This window comes from Dendrobium catenatum, unplaced genomic scaffold (assembly GCF_001605985.2).
Source record: "Dendrobium catenatum unplaced genomic scaffold, ASM160598v2 fragScaff_scaffold_993, whole genome shotgun sequence".
In the NCBI taxonomy this organism is placed as follows: Eukaryota; Viridiplantae; Streptophyta; class Magnoliopsida; order Asparagales; family Orchidaceae; genus Dendrobium; species Dendrobium catenatum.
This window is the reverse complement of record NW_021319455.1, coordinates 644,140-671,006: the sequence shown is the minus strand read 5'-3', so window position 1 is coordinate 671,006 and position 26,867 is coordinate 644,140. Positions and strand designations below refer to the sequence as shown.

Here is a 26,867-nt window from a genome sequence, read left to right as displayed (position 1 = left end):
TTGATGTATTTGAGTTATCAAAATTTTAAGAAAATATTTTTCATTTATTTAATTATATTTGAAATAATGAATAAATGAATTTAAAAATAAGCAAAAATACCTTGGTTTCTTTTTCTAAGATTCTACATGTTTTGATTGGCATATGGTTAAATTTCATCAAATTTGGATTTAAATTGTAATCACAATATTCATAAGAAAATCTTTGGAAATTTCTCTAAAAATTAACCTCAACTATTGGATTTTATTTAAATAAGACCCAATGGTTGTTAAATAATATTCATACCCATGCCATGTTGAGAACCAAAGGGAGATAGGGCTCAAGCCAAGTGACTTGCGATGGCCCAAATTGAATATCTCCTTCATTGAGATGGGATCTGATTGACTCTCATTAGGGTGAGCTAGAGCATATCCTAAACTACTTATAAGTGATGGGTTCAACTTACTTCATCGTGGACTCAATAATCATAGAGACTAAGATCCTATAGGGTAACGGGTTATAAAATGCTTGCTAGCTTGGTTGAGCACAATTGTGGTAAAGTCAAGTTTGATTTGGTGATCAAAATCCCTTGGAAGAGTTTTGGCCAAACGACTAAGTCATATGGTTGAAAATCACCAAATGAAATGAAGTGTTAAACAGATATTTGGGCTAGTTTGACTATTGATCAAACTTGGTCCATGATTCAAGATCAAGAGGTCTCATGGCCAATTATAATGCACACGCATGCAATTAAATTAATGAAGAACCAGTTGCTTTTTTGTATCACTAATTAAGTATATAAGTACTATTTAGGGTTAAACTTAAAAAAAAAAGAGGGACAAACGTAGAGTTAATTAAAGTCAAACTTTTGATATAGTTGAATATGATTTGAAATTAAATGATTCCTATGCACCTCTATGTTCCTTACTAAGTCCAATGCAATCCTAAAATCATCCTAAGATAAAATGTTAGTTAGCATATGTTAAGGCCTCATGTAGTAATTCTAGTTGAGTTAAGCTAAGGTTGCACTTATAGAATGAGAAAAGGGATTGAAGTTGAGATTGAACTGATAACGAGGAGTGCTTCAAACATTATTGACAATGGGCTAGAGATCTAAGCAAAGTTACTAACTTGTTCAAGTTTAAATGAATTAAAGTAAGCATGACTAACACATGCCTTTATTGGAAGTAGCTTGAAGTGGAGAGACAATAACATCAAGGTGTTTGAAGTGTAGATATTTTTTTATTTCAATGGCATGCATATGAAATGCTCATAGCGATCAAACATGAAATACATTATCATTCAATGCGTGAAACCTTTCACCACCACATCCCAACCATATGATATTCCTTTGAGTACTTTTGCTGCAAGCAATTATGATAAAACATTGGAATGCATTATTTTTTCTTATAATGTACATAGCTTGTATGTCTAGATATAGAGTTATTCGAATTCATATGACATACAATAGCCTTATTCGTAAGGCATTTATAAAACTATGAATATAGATGAACATTTAGCTTAAAACTAGTGACTTCAACTCCATTTTTTAGATGGCCTAAATCTGATCCCAATAACTTCTTTGAATTGCCAACAACTCCTACATTCTTCCAATTCATGATCTATGTATGGATTTAAATTACTCTTAAAGAGATGGAACTTATATTTACTAACATTAGAGCCTATGATTATCATTTTTTGAAAGTAATCTTGCGAATCTAAATGTTGTAATTTTGAATTATCAAATTAGTTGAACTTTTGGCATTAAGAGCTTCAAATATCATTTTTTTATTGTTTAGAATATTCACCAATAATCAAAATGGGCTTTAAACCCTTTGAGTTTTCTTTGAGATGAGTGTAATTATTTATTTATAGTAAAAAAAATTTATGCTACACTCCTTTCATAGCAAACATAAGATCTTTAAAGTCAATCGTGATCATTTTTTATCAAGACATTATGATGCAAAATTTTTTCATATTTTTATTAAAGGCCTTTATTTTGAATGTATTTAAAAATGTATGAAAACAAATATTCAAAAATATTCTTTAAAATTTTATATTATTTGAATTTAAACTAACAATATTTAATTAATTTGAATATAAAAATATAATATAAATAATTTATTTTTAAAAAATAATTTAATTAATTTTTATGTTTCTTTTAAAAAGAAAGCCCCGCCGCCACGACGGCTGCGAGCATCCTTGTCATTACGCATAAAAGAACGATATTACCCTTTTCTCGCTCATGTTAATGTTGGAGATCCACCATACGAAATATAGTCAACGGTCTAGATTCATTCACCTAGAGGGGTTTTCCGTCATTTCAGTGTTGGAAACAGCCCCCCTTTACTCCGGCCAGAAGTGTCCTTACACGTCATCGCACGTTACACCGGTCCACTTCTCACCTGCGCGCGACCAGCTCGACCTTGCCTTCCCTTTCTTCAATTCCATGTCCAAGCCCAAGAAAACTCAGTACAACAACCTTCAGATTTCACGGCCAATCGCATCGCCGATTCGCAGAAATCACCAGCGTAATCGCGAAATCTGCTTTGGAAGCTCCCTTCTCCCGACGATGAGGCTGGCGGAGGGGCAGGCCGTCCCATCGAATGGCTGCGTCCGGAAGCGAACTGCGGCGCCGCCTCCATCGAGCGAGAGGAAGCACAAATCCATGGAGGATATAATGAGGACGGCGAAGCCCGCCTTACCCCTCACTGAAGACTATTATTTGGATGTTCTTTGCCAGCAATGCCGGTTAGGCGAAGAGGAGGATAAGATCATCCTTTGCGATCGATGCGACATGGGATACCATCTCTATTGCCTCCGTCCAATCGTTCCAAGGGTTCCAACGGGAACCTGGTTTTGCCCTAGCTGCAATGACGCAAAAACAGTTCGAAGTATGTACATTATAGGCATGCTCTTTTAGATGTTGGTATTTGGATTCGATTAAGAATGATAGGAGTTCTGATTCCTGGCTCTTGGGGTATCTCAGCATTTCCACTTATGCAGAAGTCGATCGCCAATTTCTTCCGGATTCGTAAGTGTACAAATGAGCCGCCTAAAGAGAATTGTGGGCCCTGGAATGGTGGTCAGTGTCAGTTGTTTGATTTTTTACTCTACCTGATTGTTCTTTAGGGCGGATAGGTAGAAGTTTGATCTGGCTTTTTTATTTTTTATTTTTAATTTTTTTTATTAACTATTCACTTGGGCTTTGTTTATCTTCGAGTAGGATTTAACTCAAGCAGAGTTTAGTAAATCTGCAAATTCGGATTTAGTAAATGTTGGGCTGTTAAATCTGTCTGGTAAAACTTTTTGGACGTTATTATCAGGATTTAGGATTAATGGATATGAGATTTAACTAGTAACAGGATGTTGGGAGTCATTTTTGAGCTTAAACGATAAATTTACCAAAAATACATGCGGGTAAACACAATAATATAACTAATATTATATTAAGAACATGATCAAGATAATTTCTAAGAATCAATATTTTAAAGAATAATCTACAAATTGCTTGATTAACCATCCTGGTAGATGTTAAAATGTGAAATTATTCAAAGAACCAACTGTAGACATGCTCTTAATTAGGAACCATGATGATCCATGCTCTAGAAGTAAGATTGAGCCATTTAATGGTAATTAGGATCAAAACAAGTTTTTAGATTGGATGACCTAATTGGTTGAATTCTTTGGTTGAAATGAGAAGAATGATTATCAAAGGATTTTTTGTCAAATTTAAACCCATAGGTCATGCTAGGATGCCCTTGTATAATATATGAGCTGAAGAACAAAAGGAATGATAGAACTATTTTGACTTGTGTAGATATGAAGCAACTGTTGCAATCAAAATGCTGCCTTAGATACCGTGAGAATTTTTTATATAGTCAATACCTAACGATAAAATAAAATTATATGCATGTGATTGAATATTTGAATGCCTTTGAGGACTTATTAGCCATAACACCTACATTGATTTATAATGGAAGATACCAATAAATTTGTCTTAGATATTATGTCATACATTAGGATATAGAATTATATGGTCCTCATATCTTAGAAGAAGCCTTCTACTATACTTTATTGATTGGCATGCATAAAAAAAAAATCCCAAGTTCTAAACTTGGAGGTCCTTCCACTTCCACCCACAATCCTAGGTTTAATAATAAACCTAGAAATTGTCTAGGCTTAATAATAAACCCAGCATAAGCTTTTACTAGCATTGTCTAGGCTAAGCCCTCCATTGAAAAACCTAGAAATTCCAAAGAATTTGCCTTCTTGAAGTGCCACAACAAATGATATTTGTAGAACCAATGAAAGTCATAAATCCTCTACTTATATGAGAATAAGACCTCTAAAATTGGTGATATTGAGGAAGACTTACATGTAGACCTCATTTCCAATGATGAAATCACCCTTTCTTTTTGGCTTTCATAAGATTTTTTTTTTATTATTACAAAATTTGATTCTGAGGATTGGAGAAAAATATTTTTCATATGTATATCACATGCAATAATAAGGTTTAGATTGGTTATTTATATTGGTAGTTCAATTAATGCCATATCTACACATGCATTAGTCAGTACAAACATTTAGCCTGTGCCACATCAAATTATATTCCCTTTTAGTTGGATAAACAATGCCTCTATACCTATAATCACTAAATATTTAGACTCCATCAACTTAGGCAGTTTTAAAATTAAATTTTTTTGTTATATTCTTAATGGTATAATACATATTCTATTAGGAAAACTTTGGTTGAATGGTATTGATGTGATTAATTATGATAAGGAAAATTTGTTATATTTTATCGGACTTCCGCCTGGCCACCAACTGACATTGGATTTATGCTCGGCCACCGGTTGACACCGGACTTTCATCGGACTTTCACCCGACCACCAATTGACTCCTGATTTACGCCTTGCCCCCGACTATCGTCGGGATTTTGTCGACTTTAGCCTAGTCACCAACTGTCACAAAACTTTTTCCTGTCCATCGATTATTGTTATATTTCCTCCTGACCACCATCGCTGATTATGGTCTTTCTGACCTTCTTCACCTGACTACGATCTTTCCGACCACCGTTGCCTGTCGATTATGGTCTCTCTGACCTCCGTCACTCGCCGACTACGATGTCTTCAACTACCATCTCCAGACTATAGTCTGTCCAACTGTTGTTACCCGACAGTGGTCTTTCTGACTTTCGTCGCCCGCCAACTAAGGTCTTTTTGACCTCTGTTGCCCGACTATGGTCCTACCGATCACCGTCACACGACTACGGTCCTTCCGATCTACATTGCTCACCGACTATGGTCCTGCTGACTAAGTGAACATATCAGCATTGATTCTTCCAAATCCCACCATGTAATGAAGTCTATATGATGTATATTGGCTATATCGAGCCAAGGCCTTTCCCTAAGGAAGGGCCTCATTTGTAATCAACTACAAACATTAGTGAACTTATTCAAACTGGTCCAGGCCCCGTGGTTTTTCCACTTTTTAGGATTTTTCATGTAAAAATCTTACTGTTTCTTATGAACAAAACATCTTTCACTTTTATCTGTATGCGTGCTAGATCTTTGTACAAAGCTAAGATGCTAAACTTTATATTTCTCTACTGTTGCGAATATTCTAGGACACAACACTTATGTATCAAGAATAATAATAAAATTATCAAACTCCTCCTTATTCAACCATAAGTAGAAAAAATTTAGGCTACCTCATAAAGTCTAATGTTGAGCTTCTATTGATCAGTTTTTACCCTTATATATCAGCCAAAGCCTGCCCTTACCCTATACTTACTACAATAAATGATGTAACACAAATAATAACTTTGATGGGCTATTTTTAAATCCTCTCGATCTAGATAATATGATTCATCATCTTTTGTAAACCACAATATTATCTTTATCGCAAAAGGTACACAATTATCAAACACGTGCTACAACAAAATGACTTTGGTGATGATGGAATGGATAAAACTATTTTCATTCATATTGTTCTTAGCACAAATGTACACAATTTTCAAACACTTGCACCATATTATTATCCTCCGTACAAATTGTACATAATTTTCAAACGCCTATGCTACAACTAAATGATTTTAGTGATGATGAAATGGATAAAACTATATTTCAACTCTATCCATCTCAGAAATATGAGGACACTAAGTTTATTTTACCATACTTCCAGTTTCCCTCATTTGGCACTACCAAAATTTTTGTGTTGAATAGAAACCTTGGATGGATGATTTGTTATCTAGTCTAGCCTCTTGTAATATTCTCCTTTCCTATTTTCATGATATTATGCACATGACCATCAAAGTGTTTCTTGTCTATATAAATTTTCATACTATCCCTTTGGTAGAAAGAAAAGATCTATTTATATATGTATACCCAACTTTCCACTTTGTTGTTGACATTCCTCTCGATGGTTTCCCAACACCTACATACACTCCACTCCTAGATTTAATGTAGTGCATACAGGATGGGAATTTTTTTTTTCTTCGCAATCATTTACATGATTGCAATAAATTTAACATTTGGAGCAAAATTTTTTGAGGTGTGGCGGAGTTAATGCTATACAAATTCACGATCAAAGTTTGAATAAGAGCATGCCATCAAGATGGAAGAAGCATCATGATCAGAATCATCTTTCACAACACAAATTTCAAGACAACCAAGCAAGAGTTTGCCCACTTCATGATGAAATCATGCGTATACTTAATTTCATGGAACTTTTCATACAAGTAATGAGCGTCCCCTCCCAAAATTTTGTATTACTTTCCTTCGTTAAATGATTAACCATATCACCAATCCATGGGATGTCTTTTAAGTGGCCCAACAATTCCAAATCAAGTGGAAATCAAGAATATAAGATTGGATTTCTGTAAGTTTATAAATACTAGCCATGTAACGTTATATTGATTATCATTATATGAAATTATTTTTTTTCTTGTGCATATCTTGTGTGAAAGCATTTGACTACTTCTCTACTTTTTTTGCAGAACTTGATTTCTGATCCTCTAAGATTTTTTATTGAGTTCTTAATTATCCTCTCTATCTTCTTCTCCTCTTCTTTCAAACATAATTCTCCCTCCAACTAGCTAGGGCCCAACCAACCCTAAACCCTAGTCTCCCACAACCTATGTTACACCGATACACCTATTTATGAAGGCGTGTTGTATCCGATACACCGATACACAAATACGACTTCAATACGGCACTGATACGTGTCGGATATGAATTTGCCGTATCCAATTAAAATACTATTTAATTTCAGAAGGGCACGCGTATCTGATACGCATGTCCGTTGAAAAACAAAACAAAAAAAAAATCCGAAAAAATATCCGTCGTATTTACTTCCGCGGTTGCAAGCGAGGTTCTCTTATTTCCAAGATGGATTTGAATCTCTTGATGATATGAGAATATTAGAAATTGCTAATCTTTCACTTGATGAGCCTGAATTAGAAGCTATGATATTTATTGAAGATGATATAGAAGTTCAAAGACAAACCACTGAAAAAGCTAATCATGTCATTCCTTCTATTGAATAGTTGAAGCTTCATGTGGTAGACAATTTATGTTTATGCTTTTGTTGTTGTACTAGACATTTAATGTTTACTTTTATTTTAATATTATAAGCTACAAGGCTACAAATGATGTTACTTTTTTTTTTTTGGAATATCAAATATTATGCTTTGATTGCTTTCTTAATTATTATTTATGATTTATAAATTATAATGCCGTGTCCGCGTCATACACGTATCCTGTATTTTTAAGAATTGACGTGTCCCGTATCCGTATCGTGTCGTATCCGTATCGTAGTCGCTAAACATTCAATCGATTGGATTCGGGTTATAGGTTGTCATATCTGTATCGTATCGGTGCAACATAGCCCACAACTCATGCAACACGTCAAAATCTTCCCTTGACATCCCCCACAACCGCTACAACCTCAACTCCCAATTAACTTTAAAATATCTAAGTGAAAACCCAACATAAGGAGATAATTTTATTCTATGAACAACAAACTTAAAAAATCACACCTATCTAACCACTCATTCAAAAATTATAAATGACATTTATTAGTTTCTTAATATCCCAATCTTACGGTCTCAAGTTACTTACCTCTTCCTTCAATGAAAAACAGCCTTTTATAATAAGGAAGTTCCAACTCCAAATCAATCCAGCAAACCTAATCACCTATTTAACTTCCTTAGCAATCCTTTTATCTCCATCTAAAGACATGAAGTTGTGTTCTTCATTATAAAAATCCACTTGACCCTACGTCATGAAATCTAGTAGAAGTTGAGAATGTGATTGTTTTGCACTCTGAGTCTCAAGATGTTGAATGTGTGGATGCTTGAAACCCTACTAAAAGAGAAGATGAGGTGACGGTTTCCATTAACATGGGAAAAGAAAGGACATCTATTGAAGAGAGATTTTCCGAGAAAGAATCAGAAAAATGTTGGATTCCTGTAGCAGTTCGGTTGAGTGTGACGATCTTTTCATGGATGATAAAACTAGGCGATTGACCTCCTCTAGAGACATTACATTTCCTCCTATCATTGCGGAATAAGATCCTATTACTTTGGATATTCCTCCATCTATTGTAGAGATTCTTGTACTTTCTCTTGCTTCAGAGGTTCGTTCCTATGAATCATTCTGCATTAGTAATAAAAATTGTCATTTCAATCGTTTTGTATTGATTGATCAAACAATGATAGCAAAGATCAGCAATTGTTTGAATGGCGTTAAAGTGTAGATCTCCTGGTTCTGCTGTGCTGCTTGGATGAGCTTTTTACCTTAAGCATCTACTAGGTTAGCAAGTTATCTACATTGAACCTCTCAAGAAGCATGGAAGAACTCCGCATGATCACCTCCACTAGAGTGCATTCTACATCTTGATGTGGGAAAGGGAAGATTAGCTGATAAGCACAAGCGATGTCATAGTGGACAAGTAGTAGTAATCTCAATTGGAGTAGTCATAAAAGAAAGACTTCTTGTGTCTGGCCCAAAGCATACCTATCTCTTCTTCTAATAGTTTGATATGGATCTAAAGATCCCCTTGGGGAATAAGATCCTCTCTCTTCTCACATGCTTTAATATCATACTTGCACAGATTTTGCCAAACACATTTAATCTATGGAGAGATGGTATGATTCTTTGATAAGTACAAAATTTCTTGCCCAATGAATAGATTCTTTTATTTCTTTGGAGTGAGATGTCTTGATAGCATCTATTATTTCTTGACTCACCCTATCTTTGTGAATTTTTCTTTCAATAAAATTTGAGCCCCCCCCCCCCCCCCCATTTCTCCCCTCCACCCAATATATATATATATATATATATATGGTGTACCACACTACATTATTGATATTTTTCCTCAATAGAGGAATAAAAATAATGGGCATCTTACACTTCAAATACAAATTATTATATATTTTTAATGAACTCTTTTGATTTAGCTTCCTGGCCCATTATCAATGTTTAAAGGAGCTGTAGAACCCCAGGTAGCAGAAGACTTGCTATTGAGGATAGATAAAATATATGATAGTATGCAGTGTCCAGAGAACAAGAAAATACCATTGACCATATTTTTATTTAAAGGATAAATTGAGAGATGGTGGATAGGATAGTAGTGGGAGAAATTTAAAAAAAATGAATGTAGAGATTTCTGGGCAGAGTTCATAACTGTTTTTAGACACTAGTTTGTACCACCATCAGCCCAATAGTAGATGCAGGAGACTTTCATGAGGTTGGATTAGGGGAACAGAACAATGATGCAGTATGAAGCAGAATTTATTGTGTTAGCCAACTATGCCCCCACAGTTGATCAACACAGTGGAAGAAAAGTGTTTCAAAATTTTTAGAGGACTCAGGGATGAGCAGAGGCATCCGTTAGTGCCACTGAGTATTCATGAGTTTTCATAACTAGTTGAGAGAGCAAGATTGATAGAAAATAATTAGGCAATTCCAATATTCGGACAGGATGAGGAAGAAAAATTTTGGAGATGATGATATGATTAGAAGAGACATCTGTAAAAAGAGGAGTAAATCAGACAACAGAAAAGGATCTAAAGTGAGTGTGAGAAGTGTACCAGAGTGTGCCCGGTGTGACAAGAGGCATACTGGATGGTATTTTTTGATGATTGAATAGTGTTTTAGATGTGGATAGAGAGGATATCAGATGGTTGATTTCCCATAGTAGCGACAAGGAGCAAGATTTGGATTTAAAGGGGAGCAGTCCAGACTCCAGACAAGGTTATAGACAGGAGATTGTTGGATCTAGAGGGAACAACAAAGGGTTCGTGAGCATGATAGATGGACATGGAGTTAATGAAGGTGAAAGTGAATTTGTACAGTCTGATATGTAGTACTAGCACGAATATGACCTTGAGTTTACAATTTAATTCAATAGAGTGACAAAGATGTTCCTGGAGGATCCACTAGGCACATTTTTTATCTTATGCCTTTAAATGCATTTAAATTTGATTGATTGATAATCATTGCATAGCATATTGAGTGATTGAATGACATGTGTAGGTGTGATGATTGAAATTATGAATACTTGAAATGGAACAATAAGTCAATGATCATTGTTGTTTTGGATTTTATTGAACAAATTTAAATTGATTTTATTTTTTTAAAATCGTATGAATTTGTTTTGAAATGAATTGATTTATTTTGAAACAGATTTATTTTGTACTTATTTTGTTTCCCAAATCTTTAGTGAAAATGTCGGGGAAGACATTTTTCTAAGATGAGAAGATTATAGTAGCCTTAATTTTGAATTTTCAAAATTTTCAGAAATTTGTTTATTAGAGCGTTGTAGTGCTGTGCTTTCGGGCGCAGTGGCCCCTTGGTGTCATAGCTCTATATTCTACAGTAACTTTGGAACCGCATGCCAACGCAATGGCTCCACGCATTGATACGATCTTTTATATATATTTTCACTCCATTTCCTTCCCCCATTTGTGGCTTGTCAGATAAGGAAGAAGAGAGGGAGAGGAGAGAGGAAGAGATAGAAAGTCATATATGGTCATTTTTGTTCGTTGCCTTATGTAGGAAGAGTATTATGTTCATTGTAACTCAATTTTTATTTTAGTTTTCAATGGTTTTGTGTTTACTGGTTTAAAATTTTTAAAAGTAATAAAATATATTTTCTCCTGATTTATCGAGCTATTATCGTATAATTTTGTGTATGATGGATAAAATTTTTATAAATATTTTGACTATAATTTTGTGAAATTTCACCAGGTAAATTGGAAGTTATTATTTTCTGAAGATTGATGAATAATATGCATTTTATAGAATTTCCTTCTTTGCATAATACTATACACATGTTTCTGCATTATATAGAAAAATGTTACTATTGATGTTACTATTGATATAAGATGAATGTGGCATTTACCTGTAAGCAAGAAAGGCTAGTAGTTAACACTATAATTAATACGAGTGATTCTTAAAATGTAATACTCTATATAGGAGGATGAGCTGACAAGGTTTCCTTTTAAGATGGCTTGTGGTGTTATCCCATTATAGCCTGTAATTGATGATCAATTACGCCGACAGGTAGAGTGACGATTTTTTATAGATTATTGGAAGTCACCTGTAATGACAATCAAATTAACAAATAAATGATAAGATTAGTGGATGATAGATGAAAATATAAAAATACCACATTAAAGATGGATGACTTGTCTTGCTGAGCTATATGATTTTGATGCATATATTGAGGGCATACAGAATAACAAATAAAGAACTAATGATTAAGAGTAGATGAGATAGATAATTGATTTATGCATTTTTTATTATTGTTCATGCCTATACAGTTTAATTGATATATCATTCATGACTTTAGGATACTATAGACCACTATATTAGGCATATGACATCACTAATAGTACATAGCATGCTGATGTTATACTTATACGTTCATGATTCATCTTACTGATGATAATATTGAATGATTGTAGTACTAATACATTGTTTCCCATTGTATTGATTAATTGATTATTGACGCATTTACTTTCTCGCACATGTTATTGACTTATGGATTTCAGCATAATAAATTTTTTGGCTATTCATTATTGATCATATCAATTCGTGCTATTCGTTATTGATCGTTGATTAAATTGAAAGCGATACATGCATAGTGATTTCTAAAACCTTGTATTGAAAGTTTTAGTGGGTTTTGGATTTTTGTTGGGCTTTGCAAGCTCATTATGTGAATTTTATTGATTTCATGATAGGGAAAGGGCTAGGACTATGGAGTGAGGCTGGTTGAAATTTTCATGTTTTTCTTTTGATATTTTTGTATTCTCTTTTATTTCTTTTGTAGTTGTGAGCTTGTAATAGATTGTTGATTACAATAATCTATTGATTATTGTAAATGAGATTTTTTATGAAAGAATATAGTGAAAGATTTATATATATATATATATATATATATGATGTTTAGTTAATTCCGGTGGATGTAATGATTTATATTGATGATTTTATAGAAGCTCTGGTGGATGACTAAAAGATAAAATAGATAATTCTTCTAATTTTGGTCTTTGGGCATTACATTTAATAGTGATTATCCTATCAAATAACATCACATATAAATAATTATGACCAAAGCTCTTTGATTGGATTATTTTGCATAAATGACAAGATTAAATTTTGATCATGATTAGAGCCTGCAAGTTCCCTAGTGGCTAAAAACACTAGAGTAATGAATTATAGAGTATATTTTAATATGATATAAAACTCTTTGTTACTACGATCAACTTAAATTTATCTCTTTATACATTCATATAACCTAATTCTATAAAGATCTCTTTAATGAAGTAATCAATAGCTGTTGACAAGGATCTTTTGATTAGGTTTGGTCGACTATCTCTCTAATAACTAAATAGATTGGGATTCATGATAGCTCAGGATGATGAATTATAAGCTCTTGATCTGGTTCATCATCCTTCTCCCTATTGTCGGCTTTTAGTATAAGATGATAAATTTCAAACCCTAAACTAAATTTGCTTTTACTAAATGCTAAGTATTAGTTTTAATAATTAGCCTTAATAAACATTTCTCTTATTAATGAGGGGGTAGTTGACCATACGAGTTTGTCTCTATGGGAAACCTGAAATTAGATTTTAAAGTTTTCGTGAAATTAGGACAAAATTGCTAGGTAGTGTCTTATTTTCACCTTAATTTTCTCTTATACAAAAATTGACCCAAAAATCCCTAAACTTAAAATGAATAACTCAACTCAATAGTACACATAATTCATAAAGCACTCATATACTTACGATCATAACTCGACTCAATAGTACACATAATTAATAAAGAGCATTGCAAATTAGGACGAAATTGCTAGGTAGTCTATACATTATTCAAGCACTCATATACTTACGATCATAACTCAACTGCATAGTACACATAATTCATAAAGAGCATTGCAAATTAAAATGAATGAGCAAAATTTGATTCATATCAATTGATTACATTAGATCACTCATATTTTCTTGCAACAAAAAAAGGAAAGAAAAAAATAATGATAATCCTAGGCATTGGACGAACTCAGTTCATTGGTGTCATCTTTAAAGGACTAGTCGATCATCAACTCAAAAAAATTTACTTTATTTCAATATTTGTTGGAAAGTTCCAGGCGAGCCATTAGCTTCTCCAGAGAATAGTTGATGCCTTCATCATAGTTTTTCCCAAGTAACTTCAGATAGGTTGGGGATGCCATGAAGGTGACCAACTCCTCCTCTCTTCATCTGACCATCATGTGTGTTCCTTGGCTCAGTAGACCTTCTTTGCGTGCTACTCCACCTGCTTAGCAAGTAAATTTTCCCTATCAAGAGAAGCACGAAGATCTTTAGAACCTTTCCTTGTCAGCTCACTTGTCATTTGATGGAGGCCTCCTTGGCTAGTTTAGTCTTTAGAGACTTGACGTCCATATTAACATCCCAATAGAGATCATACTACTTGCACAGAGACCTCATCCCCTATTGAATCTCTACCTCCAACATGCCGACTCAAGGAATTTTTTTTTTGTGAGCCAACATGTAATTAGTATGCTAAATCACAATATTGGCACCCATCATGGCAAAAGGTAATATCACAAGAAGATATGGTTGTCACGACTCTGCCCAATAGCTCGAATTAACGAGGCGGGAACTAACGATCATACGGTAATTACACAAAAACTTAATACTTTCTTTTCATAAATAACATCAACAAAATAAACATTAAATAACAACATAGGGAAGAGCCACTTACTTCTAATTCAAATATCTCTAATACATCAAAATATAAAATATCTCAAAACATAAAATGAAAACATTACAGTAGTCCACGATACATCATTTAACGCATTATAACAATTATCTATAAAAACCTACATCCTTGAACTGCTCTACATTGGTATGTAACCTGTCTCTTTGCCATTAGTCCTTAACAGGTTCTCCTGAAAATTATTCCCACAAAAAGGGGTGAGCCAACGTTCAGTAGGTAACAAATATTTATCATAAATTCATGAAGCAATAAAAAGAAGATATTATGCATGCAACTCTCATTTTGGTAGTGCTGAAAATTTATTTCAGAATGATTGCAAATAAAATAAAAATTATGCTGACTTTTGTGTATGCATATGTTATATAACATTCTACATACTCAGGTTTCTTTAAACTTTTCATAGCCTTCTCATTTTCATAACTTTTCTTTTATGTTCTTATATGCATAGAAGCATATATATATATATATATATATATATATATATATGCACACCTATCTCGAAAGTACCAGTATTTTATATTGATTAGGTATATAATCGAATTTGGCCAAACATTTTATTTCATTTACTCCGAAAAGTCCTTTACCAATTTGTTATGAGGAGTCATTTACTATTTTGCTCAGAAGAACCCTTTACTAGTTGGTACTCCGGATCATCATGCACATTCAATCATAATGATTATCATAGAAATTAAATTGTTCAGGAATTCATCTATACTTACCTAAATTTGTTTCATGCTCATTCTCCTATATACAAAAATTTTGTTTAAAGGACATGCCACTTTACTTAACCTTACGTTAACAAACACATGGGTATAATTTTAGCATTACTGTAAAAATAAACATAAATACAATTTTAACATTTCTTGAACAATAACTAACATGAATATAATTCTAACATGTTATGATTGAATGAATAAGAAAATTCAATAATTAAACACATGCATTATTTCATATAAATGAAAGTTTAAGAACTTGAATTTAATTTAAATGCAAGTTCCTACCTTAAGAAAATACCGGACGTGCAAGGATATTCGTTTAACTCCTTGATGCTTTTCCTCTTCCACTTCCTCATCTTCCACTTCTAAAATCTATGAAAAATCCAACATAAACTTAATTCATTTCTAATAAAGGATTTCAATTTCCCTAGTAGTCACCTTAACATTTCATGATCATTAATTTAAATTTTCGGATTCATTAATAACCCTAAATTTTTTGGAAATTATAAATTCCTTAATTTCATCGAATAATCATGCCCAACTTTTCTATAAACCTAATTAATATTTAGGTTAACTTAATTTCAGATTAATTTAATTTAAAATTATGAAAATAATTTTTTTGCTAAAAACTTTAATTTCCACCTTTAAAACCCTCCTAATATCATTTGAAACAATAATCATGAAAGGGTTTTCTTAAAAATTCAAAAGTATGAAAAATCTTAATTTTCCAAATTGGGGAAACTTAAAATTTCATGATTACAATCCTTCCCTAAACATCCCCTAACAATTTCCTAAAGAAATTTTAGGTTTTGGAGAAACCCTAGAAATTTCTCTTAAAAAAAACTTTACAAAAACTAAGAAATATCTTAATTAAATCATACCTTAACTCTCCCTTAGTCTTCCTTTACGATTTTCCCAAGGTTGACCGCCGGAAACCGTCGCCTGAAGCCTCCCTTCGCTCCCTTGTGTCCACCTCTTGCGTTCGGCCGAAGCGAGCGTGGAAAATATGAGGGGACCAAATGGATTTCGGTCCCCTTAAGAATGGGGCGGGTAGGGGAATTCCAAAAAGTCCAAATTGCCCTTAAGTACTTTAAATGTCCATGAAGAAGAGAACAGTAGTTTAGTAAATTACCACTTCATTTAAAAACTTCGACGATTTTTAATTATCATTTTGTGCACAATGTACTATAAGTATCTTATATTGTTTTGATCAAAAATTAATGTACTATTTTATAAAATTATTTTCATCGAAATCCGACGACTATAAAAATTAGCCTAAATTTCATCGCGACGCATCGAAATGTGTGCAAAACTTACTATCGACATTTTCAGGTTTTACAATGGTATTTAGATAAAATATATTTGGCATATCAAGTCATAAGCAGCTCATGATGGGTGTATGGGATTGAAGAGATGTTTAAACTCTACAATATCAGTGACCTTATGAGTAATTGTCTTCTTCTTTGGCTTCTTTGGAGGGGTCTTGGACAACTTTCTCTTTCTGTGGGCTATTGTCGCTACAAACTTCTTCTCAGCTCTTCTCTTGGCCATGTCTTCATTGTTCACAATTCCTTGGCACCAAGGAGGCACATCCCCTTCCACTAGGAGGGTATTGAGATCACTGATTTTGGTAGCGCACAGTGGAGAAACTCGTATATTGGGAGTGGCTTCAAACTTGCCACTTGGCAGAACTCATCAATGTTGGCTCGAGCCCTAAGGTTGAAGGAGAATGATTTTGAGAGATGGGAGGTGCTATGGAGCAAATAGGAATTTCTGGCACCTTTAATGAGTTGAAAGGGAGAAGTAAGTCAAGAGAATTCGTTGTTGAGAAAACAACCTTTTTAGCCTTCTTCCTTTTCTTTTTCCCCATCTACAGATTTTCAAGGGGTTTCACCCCCAAAAACTCTATCATCTCCTAGTCATATGGGAGAGCTTATATATCTAACTTTCCTGAAATCATTACACTCGCATAAGCATCACAAACAAACAACATCAAAGACAACTACAGATGAAGTTGAGAGAGGTGAGTGACTTATTCTAAAGATTTTTAAATATTTCAAATGGCCTGATATGTATGGATACCAACAAGATTTGGCCCTTGACGTGAAGGAAAATATTATACTCCTCCACATCCAAATAATGGATGTATGCCATCTCTATGGTGAATGGGATAGACTCGTTGGCACGGACTTCACGAATAAGTGTAGGGCTGCAAACGAACCGAGCCGAGCCGAGTATGTGAGTGTTCATTTAATATCAGCTTGTTCAAGTTTGGTTCATGTTTGTTCGAGCTTTATTGTTTGTGTTCATATTTGGTTCATTTAAATTAATGAGTGTTCATGTTCGGTTCATGTTCAGTTCATGTTCGTTCGTTTAGTGCTTATCGAGCTTGTTCGCGAACACATTTAACGAATTTTTTTTAACTATCAAACAAACACGTTCATGAACATATCTATGAACAAACACATTTATAATAAAAGCAATTCTCTATGTAACAAAGGAAATGATTATTTATATTTATTAATTCTATAGTCAAATATTAATTAATTTTATCGAGCTTATTCACGAGTTCAAATTCGAACACGAATCGAGCTTCTTATCGAGTTTAATGTTGAGCTTGTTCACGAACTTCAAATGATGTTGTTCCTGAACATAAATGAGCCGAACGCATTAGTGTTCAAGTTTGTTTATTTAAGAATCAAGTATTTAAAATATTGTTCAAGTTTGTTTGTTTAGTTAATTAAACGATCACAAATGAGCTTTAATCGAACCGAACAACAAGTAGCTCGTCGAACGTTTGGTTCGCTTGCAGCCCTAAATAAGTGCTTCACTTTTCAATCCCCTTCTTATCATCTAATTCACTCATTTGGATGCGTAGAAGGAAATTGGATGCACCCATCCTTAAAAGCTAGTATACTCATCCGTATATATCTAACTTTCCTGAAATCATTACACTCGCATAAGCATCACAAAAAAACAATATTAAAGGCAACTACACATGAAGGTGAGAGGTGAGTGACTTACTTTGAAGATTTTTAAACAATGCAGATGGCCTGATATGTATGTATAGTCAACAAAGCTTGGCCCTTGCGGTGAAGGAAGGCATTATACTCCTTCACATCCAAATAATGGATGCCCACCTTCTCTATGCTGAACGGATGTGCTCGTTGGCATTGTCAACCCTATCACCGACTTCTTGAATAAGTATTTCACTTTTTAACCCCCACCTTACTATTTAATTCACTCATCCATATGCATGTAGAAGAAAATTAGACGTAGCCATCCTTAAAGGCTTATACGCTCATCTGTATTATATTCCTCCACGTCCAAATAAGGGACATTAACCTTCTCTTTGGTGAATGGAATGGGCTCGTTGGTATTGTCCACCTAATCACTAAATTCATGAACAAGTACTTTGTTTTTCAATCCCTCACCTTATTATCTAATGCACTCATCCATATGTGTGTGGAACAAAATTGGACGCACCCTTCCTTAAAGTCTAATACCCTTATTTGTATTATACTCCTTCACATCCAAATAAGGTGCGCCACCCTTCTCTTTGGTGAATGGGATGGGCTTGTTGGCATTGTCCACCCAATCATTGACTTCATGAACAAGTACTTTATTTTTTAATTCCTCATCTTATTATCTAATACACTCATCCTTATGTGTATGAAAGAAAATTGAATGCACCAATCCTTAAATGCTTTTATGGTGACAACAGAGGGTGATTCTCCAAGGTTTCTTCTCCTCCTTTAGATCGAGATGATGGGGACTATGCTCACAATGGACTTTAGCATGGTTTGAGTAGGGATGATATAAGTTCAAAATGTCAACAATTTTCTGACATAGAGGAAATCGTAGTAGTAAACGTATGTGGTCGTAGTTAATGCATAGCTCATCCTCACAAAAGGTGTTCAAGAACATGTCCTTAGTGGGAACTCATGCAATGATGTTCTCGTCTTAGAAGTCGTATCCTAGAAACATCATGTCGGTGAATAGCAGAATTGCGAGGGAAGCTTGAACATACTCGAACTCCTTAGAAGCATCGTAACATTTGAATAAAGCTGCCATCCTGGAAGTTGACCACTCACGCTAGCAGTAAGAACTAAGAGAAGAAAGTGAAGAGAGAGAGAAATAGAGAAGCAAGGGGCAAGTATGAGCATAAAGGTTCCAAAGAAAGTTAAAGGGGATATTTCAAGGCAAAATGTTACATCTGTCATGAATGTTCAAATTTCACACTAAGTTTTTCCTCAGCATTCCTAAAACAAATCCATTCATATTCCAAGAACTATGAGGATGAGGAGCCTAAGAAGTAACTTAAATAACTCAGCTTACAAGCATATATACTCATCACAAATAAATTCAACAACTCCACGTACATACAAGCATACAAGTTATATAAACTCAGCATCACAAACTCAAAAAATATGTTCACAATAAACGAAAACATTACACGTGGAATAAAAATATAAAGGTTGGCCTCTTCAACAAGATAACATTACGTATGAGAAGATAGTCTCACTCATAACTAGATTTTGTAGGATGAACTCTGTAACAATTCCAATTTCTAAAAATAATTGAAAATGAAACAATCTGAATTCCTGTTTGAATTGTACCGCAACGGAGAGAAAGGGAGAAAGCCATTTTTTTGCGGCCGGATTGCTTTGCCGCTTTTATAGAAATTGTTTAGATCATTGTAGGTGATTCTAATCCTAAATTGGTTTTCAAATATTTAGATTTAAATGTTTGATTCTTCTCATAACTAATTTTATTGCATTTTCCTAGTATTTATTAAATTTTTACTGCACAACTTTTTGTATTTTATCGTACTGATTATCCTGAACATTTTTACTATAGCATTTATTAAATTTCTCCATGTAAAGCAGAAGTTATTGTATTTTGTATTGTTTATACTAATTGAATAACTGATATTTTTTATTATAAGCATATTGCTAATATAAACATTGAAAATGAATGTGAATGTGGTTGAGTAATATTGATTGCTATTATTATTATAATACTATGATAATAATATATATGAGGACGAGTAAAAACTGGTTTCACTGATGTTGGTTGGAGACTAACTGACCTATACAGAATGATATTCCGATGGATTTTCTTTTAAATACTATGATTTGATATTATCCTCTTTTGATTCATGTGATACTGATTGGGAGTTATAAGGAGATGTTTACTGTGTCGATGGGTGAAGAGTAACAACTTTGTTTACTGAGCCAACGAGATATTGATACGGATTACTACTTACTAGAAAAATACCGCTTAAAACAAGGCTTTTTATTTAGTTTGACTACTAAAATGCATGTTATTGATTTAATTTTACTGTTATTGTATGATTTTACTGCTTTACTGTTATTGTTTACTTATTTACTATTACGGTACAAATTTTCTATTGTTGCTGCTACTGATTTTATTGATGATACTGTACTAATGCTGCTATCGATATGGACATTGATATTGTTTAATACAATTATTGATTCACTTTATTGATTATTGATACTGATTCAATGTATTGATTATTAGGATGTGATATACTGAGCACGTGATTAATATATTGATTTGATACTGATATAAAATTACTGAATAGCATGTGTACATCATTATAGAGTTTTACTGCATTAATATGATTCCAACAGACTTTACTGATGCTTTTGTTTTATCATTTTATACAATTTTTTTACTAATTAATTGTCGATAGGACAACTGTTTTATCGATTCGACATTCGTACTAATTTACTAGTTTCCCCACTATACTGCTTGACTATCTTTCGTACCATAATATTTTACTATTTACATATTCTACTGTTATTGCATGTGCGTTTTATTTTTTCTGCATCGATTCATGATTATATGACTTCTAATGTTATGAGTTGATTGACGACATGCATATTATTTCTTTATTGTACTTTAAGTCTGTTGTAGGATTGGATGACTTGCTAGGATTTTTAGCTTATATGTTGTTAAATGATTTCAGGTCAGGGTAGATGATCATATGTGTGAGAGTGATCAGATAAGAATTCTCCAGGTTATTTATTAGTTTCTTTCTTTGTCTTTTAGCTATTCTCCTGTATTCAGGACTAATGATGACGTAATGTAATTATATGATTTCTAAACATTATATTTGATTTTGAAATAAGAATTCAGATGTAATTTGATGTTTTAATTACTAGTTTTGTTTCAGCTGATATTATATTGATAAAAGAGAAATAGATAGCTCTGATATTGATTTTAAAAGATAAAAAGATAATTCTTTCAAATTTATTCTTGGGACACTACAAGTTTGGTATCAAAGCAATTGTTGGAAGAATTGATTAAATTATTATGAGAGTTGTATAAATTGATTATGAGTCAGATAGATTGAATAGATTAGGTGTATTATTTTTCATATATAATTAAATATATATGTGAATTATTAAGATTAGATAGGATTGTATAAAATTGAATAACTACAATGGATCTGCCTGAGCAAGATATACCAAATGAGCAATACGGTGTAGCTCTAGTACCATTGGATACTATTTTGTAGTTGGCTAGTGTTCTCATATAGGTGATGGGGGATACATATAGTAATCCATCTGAGAGAAAGAAAGAAGAGGGGGATAGACATTTGCAAGTATTTCATAAGTTGAAGTCCTCACTGTTCAAAGGCGTTGTAGGACCTCAGGCTACAGAGGATTGGTTATTAAGGATAGAAAAGATTTTTAACAGCATGTAGTGAGAGTTGTAAGGTACTGCTAGTTATGTTTCTTTTTGAAGGAGAGATTAAGAGATAGTAGATTGAACAACAGAGAAAAAAAATTTTAGGGTTAGACTAATACTGAGATCACTTAGGATAAGTTTTGTAATAATCCGAATTTTTTTGAAATGATTTCTTTTAAAGAAAAAATCTAAATTTTAGCGTCATGCCTTGTCGAAGAGAAGATAGGGAAGAGAGAAGATTGTTCGGGGCTTTTTAATCCGTCCATTTTATTCAGAGATTTTTTTTATTTGTTGTAACTCAAATCTCATTTTAGTTTTCAATAATTTTATTATTATATAGATTTTTTATATTAAATAGAATTGATTATTTCCTATTGTATTTTGATTGTGACATTTTCATAAGCAAGAAGGTTGATTGCTAATATTATAAAATGGGTTAGCTATTAAAATATAATACCTTGCACAGGATGGTGGGCCGACGAACTTTCCTTTAAAGATGGTTTGTGGTGTTATCCCAATTGTAAAGTACAATAGATGATCGATTATGCCGATGGGCAGAGAGTGATGACTTTATTGATTTAATGAAGCCATATGTAATGATAATTGATTAATTGGATAAGTGATAATTAATATGACTGATGACCAATTGGGAATCAGTTGGGATAAAAAATATTAAAAACACCACGTTAAAGCTAAATGTCCTGCCTTATTAAATCATACATTGATGCTTGCATATATTGATAGCACTGATAATATTGACAGATACATTAATATCATTGAAAATATTGGATACATTGATAATACATAAACATATGATGCGTATGAATAGATAAGATAGATTTTTTTAGTGATTTATAAATAATTTCTACATCATTGTTTTAATGATTTATTGAATTTTATACTCATTATTAATTTTTAGATTTACTGTAATGATTATCTGCTATTATTATTGATCATATTGAATTTTATTGATAATATTTGATCATTAAATATATTGATTATTATTGATTATTTAGTCTTGCATTAAAGTCTTTTGTGAGTTTTGGATTACTACTAGGCTTTTGAGCTCATTATGTGGATTTTAATGATTTAAGATGAAGGAAGGGATCATGACCAGTTGGATTGAGATTTTCATAGATTCTTAGGTTTTTTTTTTAATTTTGTTATGTATTTTCATTTATTCTTTTATAGTCATGATCTTGTGATAAATTAGTAATTGTAGTGATCTCCTGTCTTATATAAATGATATTTTGGGTGAATAAATAGTAAAATATCTTGATGTATATGATTTTAGTTGCTTTCAATATTTATTGTTTATATTGATGATTTATAAAAGCTCTGACATATTTTTAAAATGATAAATAAATATTTCTTTCAAATTTTGATTCTAGTGCATTATAAATTGATATCATAGGAGTTGTTGGAATAATTGATTGAATTATTACCAGAGCTATTAGAATATTATTATGAATCGGGTAGATTATGTATATTAGGTGCATTGATTTGCATTCATAATTGATTGCATAAGTGAATGATATGTGATTGAATGAGCTGTATGAGTGTATGATAGGAAGTGATTGAGTTTGATGAGTTTCGATTTGTGATTTATTTCGATTCGTTTTGAGTTTTGATTTTATAAATTTTTTTGGTATTGATTATGTGCCCAAATCCTTAAGTTAAATAATGGGGGTGACATTTTTTAAGGTGGATAAATTTTAATAATTCAAATTTTTTGAAATGATTTTCTTAATGAAAATTTTGAATTTCAACGTCATATCTTACTGAAGAGTAGAGAGGGAAAAGAGAAAAGGTTCTTTGGGGCATTTTCATCCTTTAATTTTATTCAGAGATTTCTTCTATTTATTATAAGTAACTCAAATTTTATTTTTGTTTTCAATAATTTTGATTTTTATATAGATTTTCTTTTATTGAACAAAATTGATTATTTCCTACTTCATTTTGATTGTGGCAATTGCATAAGCAAGAAAGGCTAACTATTAACACTATAAAATAGGTTGACTATTAAAATATAATACCCTGCGCATGAGGGTGGGTCGACGGGCTTTCTTTTAAAGATGGTTTGTGGTGTTATTCTTGTTATAGCATATAATAGATGATCGATTATGCCGACGGACAGAGAGTGATGACTCTTTATTGGCTAAATCATACATTGATATATGTATATATTGATATCATTGATGATATAGAGAGATATAATAATATTGGATGCATTGATAATACATAAATATATAATGCATATAAATAGATAAGATATATTCTTTTAGTGATTTATAAATGATTTATGCATCATTGTTTTACCGGTTTATTGAATTTTATACCAATTATTAATTTTTAGATTCATTATAATGATTCTCAACTTTTATTATTGATCATATTGAGTTTTATTAATAATATTTGGTCATTAATTATATTGATTGCTATTAATTATATTACACTGAGCTTATCGTATTGATTCTTTAGTCCTTGCATTAAAAGTTTAGAGAGTTTTGGATTACTATCAGGCTTTTGAGCTCATTATATGGATTTTAATGATTTTAAGTCAGGGAAGAGAGCATGACCAGTTTGAGTGAGATTGTAAGAGATTCTGAGGTTTTCCTTAAATTTTATTATGTATTTTCATTTATTCTTTTATAGTTAAGAGCTTGTTATAAATTAATGATTGTAGTGATCTCCTAGCTAATATAAATGACTTTTTTTGTGAATAAATATTAAAATATTTTGATTTATATGATTTTAGTTGTTTTCACTGGTTATTATTTATATTGATGATTTACAGAAGCTTTGATATATTCTTAAAATAATAAATAGACAATTCTTCAAAATTTAATTATGGGGCATTACAAATTCGCTATAGTATTGAAGATAGATGCAAGAAGCATTTATTAAGTTTGACTAGGGATCCAAGACAGTGATGTGGTATAAGGTTGAGTTTACTGCACTGGCTATGTTTGCTCCTCATTAGATCCCTACTGATGAAGAAAAATGCTACAGATTTCTGTAGGGTATGAATAGAAAGCTGAGACATCCACTAGCACCTTTTTGGATTCAAGAGCTTTTTGAGTTGGTGGAGTAGGCCAAATTAATAGAGATTGATTTGACAGCATCAGCATCTAGATATAAGGTAGGCTCCATATATAATGTTAGTAGGAGGAGCAGAGATGAGACAATCAGGGATATAAACAAAGACGGTGATAAAAAAGTTACTATAGTGATTTGAGGGGATCTGGATCGATAGAATCTACTAGCAGCTATGACAAGTGTATTTATTGTGGTCGACAACGTTTGAGTTAGTGCTACCTCTTAATGGGGCGATGTTCTTGTTGTGGATAAGAAAGACACAAGGTAGCAAGTTGTCCTTAGAGGAAGGGTTGGTTTTTGTGCAGGACAATTCGGACAAACTAAATGATAGAGGACTGTAGGGTCAATAGCATACAGTGAAAGACCAACCAACATGACAGATGACAGAGATGTCAGTGGTAGTCAGAGGGAGACTATTACACCATGATCGACTGCATCTACTCCAGTGATGTCACATGTGTAAAATTTATAGTATTTGGAAGACCGACAACAACCAAAAATCTCTAATTAATTTTAAATGATTGAATGACATAGCAAATCATACATAATTAAATTATATGCGATAGAATGAACTGCATGACTGTATGATTTTTTTTGACGAGTTTTGATTTGATTTGATTTTTAATCATGCGAATTTTGTTTATATCAATATTTTAAAAGCCGAAATTGGGAATCAAGGCGTTTTGTCTAGGCGAGGCGTAAGCCTCAAAATGGTAAAAATAAGCTAATGTAAAACTATAAATAATGATAAAAATGATAAAATATTAAGTCAATTATGAACTTGAAAGAATATTGTTGATATTTATATCTAAAAAGAAAAATATTTTCATAATATGTAATTTATATTAATTAGGCTAATTATATTAATATTTAATTAATAATTATATTACTAATTAACCAATTAAGTTAAATTAGATAATTAATTTATTAACTAATTATACTATTAATTATTTAATTAATTTTCTTTATTATTAATATTTTAAATTATATTAACTAAGTTAATCAATAATAACTTAGCCGCGTCTAGGGTTTGCCTTTCATCTTCTCTTTTTGTCCTTGATGTTCGGCTTCGTTGCTTCATAGGAGGTGTAGAGATTGCACGCTTCGCTTCTTTAACTCCTTCATGGTTGTTCGACTTTGCTCATTCGACTATTTTCCCTTCCTGTCGGAAAGTAAGTTATGACATTTTGATCGTAAGAAATAACGAGAGCTCGCTGGCTGTGAAGGTAACTTTCTCCCTTTCAAGGCGTTGCCTCAGTGCGCCTCGGTGCCTCACATCTTGAGGCGTACGCCTCCATCGAAAAGGCATAAGCCTCGCTCGAACGTTCGAGGCTTAAGCCTCAGTTCGCCCGACCTCTGCCTCGATTCGAGGCAGCCACCTCGAATTCCTTTTTAATCCGTGGTTTATATCAATTTTGTGCCCAAATCCTTAAGGGAAATATCAATGACAATATTTTTCTAAAATGGGTAGATTGTACCAATCCAAATTTCTAAAAAAATGAAAAAAATTTGAATTTTTGTTTGAATTGCAGTGCAGCAAAGAGAAAGCAAGAAAGTTGATTTTTTGAGGCTGGATAGCTTTGTCGCTTTTATAGAAATTGCTCAAATCACAGTAGTGGAATCTAATCCTATTTTTGTTTTCAAAAATTTTGATTTTAACTATTTGATTCTCCCCATAACTGATTTTATTGTATTTTTCCAAGATTTATTGAACTTTTATCATACATCTTTTTGTATTTTATCATATTGATTTTCTTGAATATTTTAACTGTAATATTTATTGAATTTCACCGAGTAAAATAGAAGTTACTATATTTTGTATTATTTTTATTGTTTGAATAATTGATATTTTTATTGTAAGCATACTTTTAATGCAAGCATTGAAAATGATTGTGAATGTATGGTTGAGTAATTGCTAGTCGTTATTATTATTATAATACTCTGATAATAATATATGTAAGAACAAGTAAAATTGGTTTTACTGATATTGGGTGGAAACTAATTGACCTATACATAATGGCGGGCCGGCGGGCCTTCCTTTAAATATTGTGGTTTGGTGTTATCATATAC

The 26,867-nt window shown here is 32.5% G+C and overlaps 1 protein-coding gene across 3 annotated transcripts in view; it reads left to right on the top strand.

Moving 5' to 3' along the window:
• Positions 1-2,376: 2,376 nt before the first annotated feature.
• Positions 2,377-26,867, top strand: part of LOC110100023 (probable Histone-lysine N-methyltransferase ATXR5) — a 37,509-nt gene continuing 13,018 nt past the window's right edge. Inside the window, exons 1-2 of one of the 3 annotated variants that reach the window (XM_020827378.2) lie at positions 2,377-2,871; positions 2,967-3,011. In XM_020827378.2, coding sequence (XP_020683037.1) covers positions 2,427-2,871; positions 2,967-3,011 — 490 coding nt within the window. In that variant the 5' untranslated portion in view covers positions 2,377-2,426. Of the gene's footprint in view, positions 2,872-2,966; positions 3,063-26,867 lie in introns of all 3 variants that reach the window. The other 2 variants (XM_020827376.2, XM_020827379.2) reach the window with 2 other exon arrangements.